Source organism: Glycine soja, chromosome 10 (assembly GCF_004193775.1).
Source record: "Glycine soja cultivar W05 chromosome 10, ASM419377v2, whole genome shotgun sequence".
NCBI lineage: Eukaryota > Viridiplantae > Streptophyta > Magnoliopsida > Fabales > Fabaceae > Glycine > Glycine soja.
Window position 1 is genome coordinate 49,041,922 of NC_041011.1, and position 11,827 is coordinate 49,053,748.

At 34.0% G+C, this 11,827-nt stretch overlaps 3 protein-coding genes across 3 annotated transcripts; all 3 read left to right on the top strand.

The window, feature by feature from the left end:
* Window positions 1-360: 360 nt before the first annotated feature.
* Window positions 361-3,062, top strand: LOC114372540 (beta-conglycinin alpha' subunit). The gene is made up of 6 exons (XM_028330146.1): window positions 361-1,273; window positions 1,477-1,652; window positions 1,741-1,821; window positions 1,907-2,206; window positions 2,323-2,602; window positions 2,735-3,062. Exons 1-6 carry the CDS (start codon window positions 424-426, stop codon window positions 2,929-2,931), a joined length of 1,884 nt encoding a protein of 627 aa, XP_028185947.1. The 5' UTR covers window positions 361-423; the 3' UTR covers window positions 2,932-3,062.
* Window positions 3,063-4,875: 1,813 nt separating this feature from the next.
* Window positions 4,876-5,534, top strand: LOC114370855 (beta-conglycinin beta subunit 2-like). Its single transcript, XM_028328252.1, has one exon. It carries the CDS (start codon window positions 4,946-4,948, stop codon window positions 5,309-5,311), a length of 366 nt encoding a protein of 121 aa, XP_028184053.1. The 5' UTR covers window positions 4,876-4,945; the 3' UTR covers window positions 5,312-5,534.
* On the top strand, window positions 5,362-6,189 carry LOC114371833 (beta-conglycinin alpha' subunit-like). The gene is made up of 4 exons (XM_028329154.1): window positions 5,362-5,383; window positions 5,586-5,689; window positions 5,794-6,007; window positions 6,134-6,189. Exons 1-4 carry the CDS (start codon window positions 5,362-5,364, stop codon window positions 6,187-6,189), a joined length of 396 nt encoding a protein of 131 aa, XP_028184955.1.
* Window positions 6,190-11,827: the final 5,638 nt, after the last annotated feature.

The window sequence follows — 11,827 nt, forward strand, 5'->3', positions numbered from 1 at the left end:
CATAACAATGTCTAAGTTCATAAAATTCAAACAAAAACGCAATCACACACAGTGGACATCACTTATCCACTAGCTGATCAGGATCGCCGCGTCAAGAAAAAAAAAACTGGACCCCAAAAGCCATGCACAACAACACGTACTCACAAAGGTGTCAATCGAGCAGCCCAAAACATTCACCAACTCAACCCATCATGAGCCCACACATTTGTTGTTTCTAACCCAACCTCAAACTCGTATTCTCTTCCGCCACCTCATTTTTGTTTATTTCAACACCCGTCAAACTGCATGCCACCCCGTGGCCAAATGTCCATGCATGTTAACAAGACCTATGACTATAAATATCTGCAATCTCGGCCCAGGTTTTCATCATCAAGAACCAGTTCAATATCCTAGTACACCGTATTAAAGAATTTAAGATATACTATGATGAGAGCGCGGTTCCCATTACTGTTGCTGGGAGTTGTTTTCCTGGCATCAGTTTCTGTCTCATTTGGCATTGCGTATTGGGAAAAGCAGAACCCCAGTCACAACAAGTGCCTCCGAAGTTGCAATAGCGAGAAAGACTCCTACAGGAACCAAGCATGCCACGCTCGTTGCAACCTCCTTAAGGTGGAGGAAGAAGAAGAATGCGAAGAAGGTCAAATTCCACGACCACGACCACGACCACAACACCCGGAGAGGGAACGTCAGCAACACGGTGAGAAGGAGGAAGACGAAGGTGAGCAGCCACGTCCATTCCCATTCCCACGCCCACGCCAACCTCATCAAGAGGAAGAGCACGAGCAGAAGGAGGAACACGAATGGCATCGCAAGGAGGAAAAACACGGAGGAAAGGGAAGTGAAGAGGAACAAGATGAACGTGAACACCCACGCCCACACCAACCTCATCAAAAGGAAGAGCAGAAGCATGAGGAAAAGCACGAATGGCAACACAAGCAGGAAAAGCACCAAGGAAAGGAAAGTGAAGAAGAAGAAGAAGACCAAGACGAGGATGAGGAGCAAGACAAAGAGAGCCAAGAAAGTGAAGGTTCTGAGTCTCAAAGAGAACCACGAAGACATAAGAATAAGAACCCTTTTCACTTCAACTCTAAAAGGTTCCAAACTCTCTTCAAAAACCAATATGGCCACGTTCGCGTCCTCCAGAGGTTCAACAAACGCTCCCAACAGCTTCAGAATCTCCGAGACTACCGCATTTTGGAGTTCAACTCCAAACCCAACACCCTTCTTCTCCCCCACCATGCTGACGCTGATTACCTCATCGTTATCCTTAACGGTTAGTATTCCTTTCCTCTCAAAATAAAATAAATGTCATTATTTTATGCGGATTAAGAAAAATTATTAAATAAATAAAAACAAAACCAATAATTTTATAAAAACTAATCTTACTATGACACTTATTTAATTAATTAATAAACATCATCACATGCTTTTACTTCTCATAAAATTATGTTATTGAATTTGTTTTGTTAATTACAGGGACTGCCATTCTTACCTTGGTGAACAACGACGACCGAGACTCTTACAACCTTCAATCTGGCGATGCCCTAAGAGTCCCTGCAGGAACCACATACTATGTGGTTAACCCTGACAACGACGAGAATCTCAGAATGATAACACTCGCCATACCCGTTAACAAACCCGGTAGATTTGAGGTACTACTTATTCTTTATAACTAATTAATTAATTATTATTCTAATTTGTTTCCAAATCTTAAGATCAATCTTTTTCTTTTCTCTGCAGAGTTTCTTCCTATCTAGCACTCAAGCTCAACAGTCCTACTTGCAAGGGTTCAGCAAGAATATTCTAGAGGCCTCATACGACGTAAGCAACCAACACACCATCTAATACGCTAGCAAATTCAATATTATCATTATCCTTATATTTGTTTCCGCGCTTGATTTTATAGACCAAATTCGAGGAGATAAACAAGGTTCTGTTTGGTAGAGAGGAGGGGCAGCAACAAGGCGAGGAGAGGCTGCAAGAGAGTGTGATTGTGGAAATCTCAAAGAAACAAATTCGGGAACTGAGCAAACATGCCAAATCTAGTTCAAGGAAAACCATTTCTTCTGAAGATAAACCTTTCAACTTGAGAAGCCACGACCCCATCTATTCCAACAAGCTTGGCAAGTTGTTTGAGATTACCCCAGAGAAAAACCCTCAGCTTCGGGACTTGGATGTCTTCCTCAGTGTTGTGGATATGAACGAGGTAAGCAGAAAAACTGAACATGACAATTGAGTTCTATTCACTTTCTTCTTAGTTAGAGAAACCTATTCTTGAGACTTTAAATAATGATTTACTTTTTTCTTTGTTCACAAATATAGGGAGCTCTTTTTCTGCCACACTTCAATTCAAAGGCCATAGTGGTACTAGTGATTAATGAAGGAGAAGCAAACATTGAACTTGTTGGCATTAAAGAACAACAACAGAGGCAGCAACAGGAAGAGCAACCTTTGGAAGTGCGGAAATATAGAGCTGAATTGTCTGAACAAGATATATTTGTAATCCCAGCAGGTTATCCAGTTGTGGTCAACGCTACCTCAGATCTGAATTTCTTTGCTTTTGGTATCAATGCCGAGAACAACCAGAGGAACTTCCTTGCAGGTACATATTTTGTATATCACGATCAAATAGAACATGCTGTTGAAGTGTTGTTACTTTTTTTGTTTTATTAATTACATGTGAAACATAGCTGACTGAGCTATTTCTAATCCTTTGGTGATTGAAAATTTGAAGGTTCGAAAGACAATGTGATAAGCCAGATACCTAGTCAAGTGCAGGAGCTTGCGTTCCCTGGGTCTGCAAAAGATATTGAGAACCTAATAAAGAGCCAAAGTGAGTCCTACTTTGTGGATGCTCAGCCTCAGCAGAAAGAGGAGGGGAACAAGGGAAGAAAGGGTCCTTTGTCTTCAATTTTGAGGGCTTTTTACTGAATAAGTATGTAGTACTAAAATGTATGCTGTAATAGCTCATAGTGAGCGAGGAAAGTATCGGGCTATTTAACTATGACTTGAGCTCCATCTATGAATAAATAAATCAGCATATGATGCTTTTGTTTTGTGTACTTCAACTGTCTGCTTAGCTAATTTGATATGGTTGGCACTTGGCACGTATAAATATGCTGAAGTAATTTACTCTGAAGCTAAATTAACTAGATTAGATGAGTGTATTATATACAAAAGGCATTAAATCAGATACATCTTAGACAAATTGTCACGGTCTACCAGAAAAGAAATTGCATTTGTTTTTGGGTCTTTCAGACTGACAAGATCTGAAGTCTAAACAATTCTAAGAGGTATCATGTAGCAATGTCCTGCCACAATATTGAATTCAAACAGAGTGAATGAGAGGAAAGATCCTTAAGATCAATTGATCATTGTAAAATGATCGTTTATTCCAAAGTTTCAATGAATGAGTACACATCACGACTTTATATATAGTGTATTGAATCAGACGAATTAAAATTACTAACATAAATCATTGGGTGGTTAATAAACAGAACGAGCTTGAATTGCTTATTGCTTTTAGTGGCAAACAGTATTGTTGCTTTTTGCTTAAAATTTAAGTGTTGTGCCAGAAGGGTGAAAGTCCAAAAAAACCCTACATAAAGAACAATGCAAGAAAGAAGCACAGTACCAAGAAAGATACAATAGAGCAGAATTAGTTATTAAGATAAATTTAGTGCTTTTAACTAGAATAACTAGTTTTGTTGATCTAGTAATTTAGTTAATTAGTCTTATAAAAAGGATATTATGGAGACCAATCATCTATAACAATGATTATTCTTTAAACATCAAATTAGCCATTATACTTCAATACTGTTGGCAAATGAAGAATTTTAAAAATCAGGAACCAAAAAAGTTTTCATTCATACAGCAGAACACATTGTTTCTGATACATATATTTGCTTACATAAACATAAGAGTAAGTACAACAGGCTTCTACTATCTAACAAGTTAACCAGCCAGTTACCCAACTTAGTTAAAAAGCTTAACACATTGTACTTTTGTCTGAAAACACATTAATTACTACATAAATTAAAGACTGAAGTACAATTACAGATTGCAATAACTGTTGGACATTAGAAAATTCAGTAACATTAACATTCCTCCGTGAAATTTTGAATGAACACTCCAAACAAGTGTCTAAGTCTTGGGAAGAGCTTTAGTCAATATATGGTCTTCATACCACGAACCAATTGGGGATAACTAATCCTAAATACAAGTCTTCTACTCCTAGAACACCGAATGTTCTTTAACAAAAACACTTCACTTTACAGCCAATAACTTTTCTTTTTGTTTGAGTTTTCTGTGTCAATTCGTACGAATTAAACTATTAGCTTCAAGTAACATGCTAAAATAGTGTAGGAAAACAATAAACTATTCCTTTTGCACAAATCTATGGTTGGGTGCTATGGTTCTTAATTACCAATGCAAGTAAACTTTTTTTTTTTTTTTAATTATAGCTTGCCTCCATAACTCCTTTAATTTGCAACTTATTAATTAGTTTGACCGTGCAGATCAATTACTTGTCTTTCCTCCGCCATAGTAATTACTATCTCACTCCGTGTGTATAACTATAACTATAAATACCCCTAATCTCACTCCATGTTGTTTCATCATCGATCGAGAAGTGTAATGACCTAAGCAATATTCCCTACAATACAACAATACTACACTATATTATACTATGATGAGAGCGCGGTATCCGTTGTTGCTGTTGCTGGGAATTGTTTTCCTGGCATCAGTTTCTGTCTTATTTGGCATTATACAGAAGCAGCAATGCCTACAGAGTTCCGAGATCGAGCGAGCAGGATCCGTACAGGCTGCAACAATGTAAGATTCGTTGCAAGCTTGTTTCCTGAGCGTGAGGAGCAACAAGAAGAAAAAGAAGAAAGAGAACATCAACGAGCACAACCCCAACCACCACACTAGGAGAGGGGACCCCATGAGGGTAAGAAGGCGGAAAAGGAACAAGACGACCGTGAGCAACCTCGTCCGTTTCCACGTCCTAATCACAAATAGCACAAACAGCACAAACGGCCTCATGGAAATCCTGAAGAATGTGAAGGTTCGGATGAGTCAGTCACAAAAACGAAACAACCTTTATCACTTCAGCTCTAACAGCTTCGACACTCTCTTCAAGAACCAATATGGTCACATTCGTCTCTTCCAGAGGTTCAACCAACGTTCTCCACAACTTGAGAATCTTCGAGACTACCACGTTGTGGAGTTCAAGTTCAACCCCAACGCCCTCTTTCTCCCCCAGCATGCTGATTCTGAATTCCTCTTGGTTCTCATTAGCCGTAGTTAATTACTACTAATTCAACATCACCACATTTGCTTCTGCTTGTATAAATAATAATGGTAATGAATAATTTGTTTGGTTGTTAATTACAAGGAGAGGCTTCATCCTGGCGATGCCCTGAGAATCCCTGCTGGAACCACTTACTATTTGGTTAACCCTGACTACAAGGAAACATTCCCGAGTAGTCACACTCGCCATACCCCTTAACAAACCTGGAAGATTTCAGGTACTGCCTTTTCTAATTCATAACTAATTAATTATTCTTTTAATTTGTTTCCAGTTGTGAAGATCATCAATCTTTGTCTTTTCCGTGTAGAGTTTCTTCCTATCCAGCAATCCTACTTGCAAGGGTTCAGCGAGAATATTCTGGAGGCCTCCTTCAACGTAAGCAAGCAACACACCATCTAATTTGCATTTCCATTTAGTGGTATGTCTAAATGACACACTAACTAAATATTATCATTAGTTATACTTGCTTGATTTTATAGACCGAATTCGAGGAGATAAACAGGGTTCTGTTGGGAGAGGAGGGGCAACAACAAGGCGTGCAGAGGCTGCAAGAGAGAGTGATGGTGGAACTGTCAAAGGAACAGATTCAGGAACTTAGCAGACATGCCAAATCTAGTTCAAGAAAAACCATTACCTCCAAAAACGAACCATTCAACTTGAGAAGCCGCAAACCTATCTATTCCAACAAGTTTGGTAAGTTCCATGAGATAACCCCCTAAAAAAAACCACAGCTTCGGGACTTGGATATCTTCTTAGTTAGAGAACCCAATTATTGAGGCTTTAAATAATGATTTACTTTTTTTGTTAACAAAAATATAGGGAGCTCTTCTTCTACCACACTTCAATTCAAAGGCCATAGTGATACTAGTGATTAATGAAGGAGAAGCAAACATTGAACTTGTGAGTCTAAGAGAACAACAACAGGAAGAGGAACCTTTGGAAGTGCAAAGGTACAGAGTTGAATTGTTTGAAGACGATATATATATTTGTAATCCCAGCAGCTTATCCATTTGTCGTCAAATCTCAATTTCCTTGCTTTTGGTATTAATGCCGAGAACAACCAGAGAAACTTCCCTGCAGGTATGTATCAAAATCAAATAAAATATACTGTTGTTACTTTTTTGTTTTTATTGCTGTGAGAGTGGAATGTATCGGCCATGTAACTATAATAATTTGAGCCCCACCCTTGCTTCTACTATGAATAAATAAATCGAGCATACGATGCTTGTGTTTTGTGTCCTTCAACTGTATAATTTTATATGGTTGGCACGAATCAATATGTTAAAGTAATTTACTTTGAATCTAAATTATCTGAATTATGACGTGTATTAAATGAAAAAAAGACATTAAATTAGATACATCTTCGACAAAGTGTTACGGTCTACCAGAAAAGCTATTGACTTTGTTTTCAAGTCTGCCAGACAACTGAAAAGATGTTTGAAAGCCACATATACAACAAATACATAAAACGCAGGCAAGAAGCAATATTCAAAACATCACTCATTCAGAGGGCTCCCTTTGATTGTGATAAAATAAATTGGAAAATTGTTATTGGTGGAAGAGAATTAGAAAGTTGTTTGGGGAGCGCACCCTGGATGACCATTGACCCGGCCAATCATCCTCCGCTACTGCGGCACCGCCTCCATGATCCTCGCCGAGTTAATGGGCTCCATCATCACCTCAGCGTCGCCCTCTGCATCTCCGATTGCCTCCGCTGTCTCCTCCTCCCCCCCAAACTCAAACTAGCGAAGGAAAGAAGTCCATGAAGCGCAAAGTTGGATTAGATCACCAAGTTCAATTTGGCAATCACCTTGTCCTTCGAGGATCAACAATGTGCCCTTGAATTCGAAGCAATGTGGAATTCGAACAAGTGATCCATCCCTATCCTATTAGCGTCAGTCTAATTCCACTCATATTCTTCCATTATTACAGCTATAACGTTTTTTTCAGAATATATTAATGTGATTACACATTTTTTTAGGATTGAATTACTACTACAACAGCTTCTTAAAAATAAAGAGAAATAAAAAGCAATATTAATTATTTCATAGGATTTTATAATTATAAATCTATACGCAGGAAAGATTAAAAAAAAAGTATGCAATAAAGTTATAAAATATAAAAATTACATTCTAAACTTTGATTAAAACTATTGAAATAATGTATAAAATTATTGAAAATATTAAAAACATATTTCAGAGGAGTTGAAAATATTTAATATTAAAATGTTATTGAAAATATTAAAAACATATAATATATTAAAATATATTTTTATTTGTTGAACTTACAATATTTTATTAAAAATAGCTTTTATGATATTTCGATTCTGAAATATTGAAAATATTTATAATAAAATATAAAAAAATGATTTTTAAAAAATAAAAATAAAATATTTTAAAAAATATTAAAATAACATATTTTGAAAAATATATAAGTAAAAAATTAAGATAATGTATTTTTTTAAATAGCTTTATAATATTTTGATTAAAAAAGTATAGACAAATATCAAAATATAGCAGTAAATTCTTAAAATATATATAGTAAATTTAAATTATGTAAACTTTAAAAAAAATAAAAATAACATCAAAACATTTAAAAATATAAATTAATTCAAATATATTGAAACTAAAATTTATAGGTAAATTATATTATGGCTAAAAAGTGAGTTATTCTAATATTATTATATTTGTAAAATTATGAAAATAAAATTGAAAAGTAAAAGAAGGAAAAACAACACCTCTCTCTGATATAACGACAACATTAACAAGTGGAGTGGTGCGGAAAGTGTATTCTTCCTTTGAAGAGAGATCCTACGAGTAGCTATGGAACCTTAGTCAGTTTTTCCAATGCCATCTGCACCAATTTCAAACCATATATAGATGGAGGATAACACTGCAATATGCAACAAACTATGAGTACTTGATCATGGTATTAATTAACACATGCTTCTACATTCAAACAAGTATAATAATGAACACATCACTGAAACTCTCACATATACAACTATACATAAAGCACTGACAAAGAAATAATTTAACAAATCAAAAGCAATAAAAAGAAATAACACAAAACAAAAATACAAGAAACAATATTCAAAAAACATTAATTAAACATCCGAGGCCGCATTGACAATTTCCCTGACATCAAATTGAGACAACACCGAGCAAGGTAAAAGAGCTACTCACAAGATGCTATGTTTGGTTAAAAAAACACTAATTGTGTTTGGTTATCGTTCATCACACACCTTAAAGAGATAGATTTGCACATAATAATAACCTGATTGAATTAAAATGTTGTCAATGATTTTTCAACCATCTAAACAACCAATTTGAAATCCTTTACAGTCAATACTTAAATGTTGTACAGTAAGAATGGTATTTGGGCAATGATACATTAAACCTAAAACATTTTTTTAAAGGAAAATATCAACCAATTTGAAATCCTCTACATGCAGTCATTACTTAAATTTTAACATTGGTAACTACCCAACAATATATAAACCTAAAACAATCTTATTACAGTCAAATATCAATTTTATAGATCAACATCAATTCCAAATATAATACCTACGATAAAAGAAAATATGTGCTAATTTAATACGTAGTACTATTTAAATAATTTTAAAGTAAATTTAATAATTTTTAATATGTATATCCAGGTGCAAATTTTAGATAAATGCTTTCTAGCTTTTAATTATAATTACTAAATTTTTTTATATCTATTCATTTTACATCTTTCATCCATTAGACAAACCCATTTCATAAACTTCTCTTAATTATGTTATAATTGTTATTCTTTGATAATGAATGATTGTTCTTACATGGTACAATTGTATGAGGGAATTTGATCAATATAGGTTATTTTTTAAAATTAAATATCATTTTAGGGTGATTTTTAAACAATTTACAAGACTTAATAATTTTTAAGTGGTGTCACTAAATCATTCACATACCTAAACTGGTGACACTCCTTAAAATAACACCACCCGGAGAAACTGATGAATTGGCGTTGCCAATTTTCTACGTAAGGATCACCTAGGCTGATAAATTGTTTAAAGAACACCTTGAAGTGGTATTTTAAAAAGTTTTAGCAAATAACCTATATTAATCAAATTAGCCTTGTATGATGTCCACTCGATGTTTTCGTTCTTGTTTTGATAGGCACCCATTACTTATCTATATATCCTCCGGCATATATAGTTATATGGTTGTGTACGTATTTTTGTTTTATTGATGGTACCGGATGGAGTAGCATGCATAAGAGTATACAGTCTCTTTGGATATATAATGCATGCGAAGCCAAGAACAGAGACCGATGTAAAGAGCAAAACGTTAAGTATCCTTTCCAAAACCAATTGTCTTAAGTGTTGGGTTATAAGTATGAGATAAAGTTTTATATTAGATAAAAATAAAAAAATTGAGTATCATATAAATAAAAAGAAGACCCATAAACTTATGTCTCAAAATTTTGGGTTAAAATGTAGTGTCAAATTCTCTTATATGGTAGCTAACTACTATTATGAGAATTTGTCGGTCAAAATTTTTTTGTATGATGTCAGTTAAAATTATTTTTTATCGATATCGACTAAGATTTTTTTTAGATGATGTTGGTTAGGGTTATTTTTTCACTGACGTCAATCATGAGAATTTTTTACTGATGTCGACCAAGGATTTTTTGGTCGTTGTCATCTAGGTTTTTTCAATTGATGTTGACCAATGATTTTTTTGGTCGACATCAACTAGATTTTTTCTATTGACATCGGTCATGACTAACTCTTGAGTAGACACTTGTTAGGGTTTTTCAGCCGACATCAGTTTGGTTTTTCCAGCCAACATCAGCCAAAGCTATTTTTTAACCAATATCAGCTAGGGTTATTTTTCAGCTGATATTAACTAGGGTGTTTTAGCTTATGTCAACTAGATTTTCTTAGCCAATGTCGGTTAGGATTTTTTTATTGACATCGACTAGGGTTTTCTGACTGACATCAGCCAGAGCTATTTCTTAACCACATTAGTTAGGTTTTTTGGTTGATGTTGGCTAGGGATTTTTCTACTAACATTAGCTAGGTATTTTTGACCGACATCGGACATGACTATTTTTAGTTGAAATCAATTAGGTTCTTACAGTCGACATTAGTCAGAGCTATTTTGTAGCCAACATCAGTCAAGGCTATTTTACAGCTCATGTTGGATAGGTTTTTTGTCTAACATTGGTCATGACTATTTTTAGCCAACTTCGACTAGGGATTTTTCGGTCAATGTTGACAAATGATATTTTTCAGTTGACATTGGATAGGTTCTATTGGTCAACATCGACCAAGCTATTTTTTAGCTGATATTGGATAGATTTTTTTGTCAACGTCTGCTAGGATTTTTAGGCCGACGTTGGCTAAAAATAGCCTTGATCAATATCGTTCAAAAAGACTCTAACTGGTGTCGACCAAACAAACCTTAGCAGACGTTAGTAAAAAAACCTAGCTAACATCGACTAAAAAATAAACTCAACCAACGTTAGTCAAAAAATAACTCCGGCTAACGTCAGTTGACAAATATTTTCAGTATACTTTGACAAAAAAAATCCTATTTGATGTCGATAAAAAAATAGTCTAGATTGATGTTGGTTTAAAAACATCACTGCTTGTGATCAGACAAAGCAACCCTAGTTAAAATTATCAATATTTTGTATTTTTAAATTATTAAAAATTGAAAAATATTTTTTAATTAATATTTCAAAATTACATTGTGTTTGTTTTCTATAAAATTTAATATTAAAATTTCATCTATTTAAAATATAAAATTAAAATTTTGCATTTGAAGGAAATTGAAATATCTTATCCAAACAAAGAATTTAAAATTGAAGAAATTTAAATTGATTTATCCAAATAAAATATTTGAAAAATGAAGAACTACGAGAAAAGCAGTCAACTTTGTTTTCAACTCTTCAACTGCTCAATTCTGTGCTTAATTACTTTGATACGCATGCTGGTTGACACGAAATTCAATTAAAAAATGTTTTTTATTACAATTAAATTAATACGAAAATTTTATGAGAACAAAATTAATATCTTTCAAAATTCTACAAAATATCAAATATATTTTATTCATAAATATTTCACCATGTTTGTAATTAAACACGAAAATTTGAACTTTAATTAAATAACATGCTAACACAGTTGGGAAAATAATCAACTAATTACGTTTATAAAATTCTAGATTGAGTCGTCCTTGGCTCTTACCAAGTCAGTGGCACGGGCTTAAAAAGTAAAGTATAACATGAATCAAGATAAATCTCTTGCGGCAAATTAAGTTAAGATACTTTAAATTAGTGATAATTTTTCTTTAAAATATTTGAAAAATAGATCATTCGTACAATCAAGAATGTGGATCTATTATTGAGAGAATTGAATCATGACTTAGTGATGGTGAAGGTCTAGTAGTTTGCACAAATTTTTAAGTTCTAAATTTTTTATCATCATTGTAAAAACAATCATCATTGAGAAAATTAAAAGTTTTA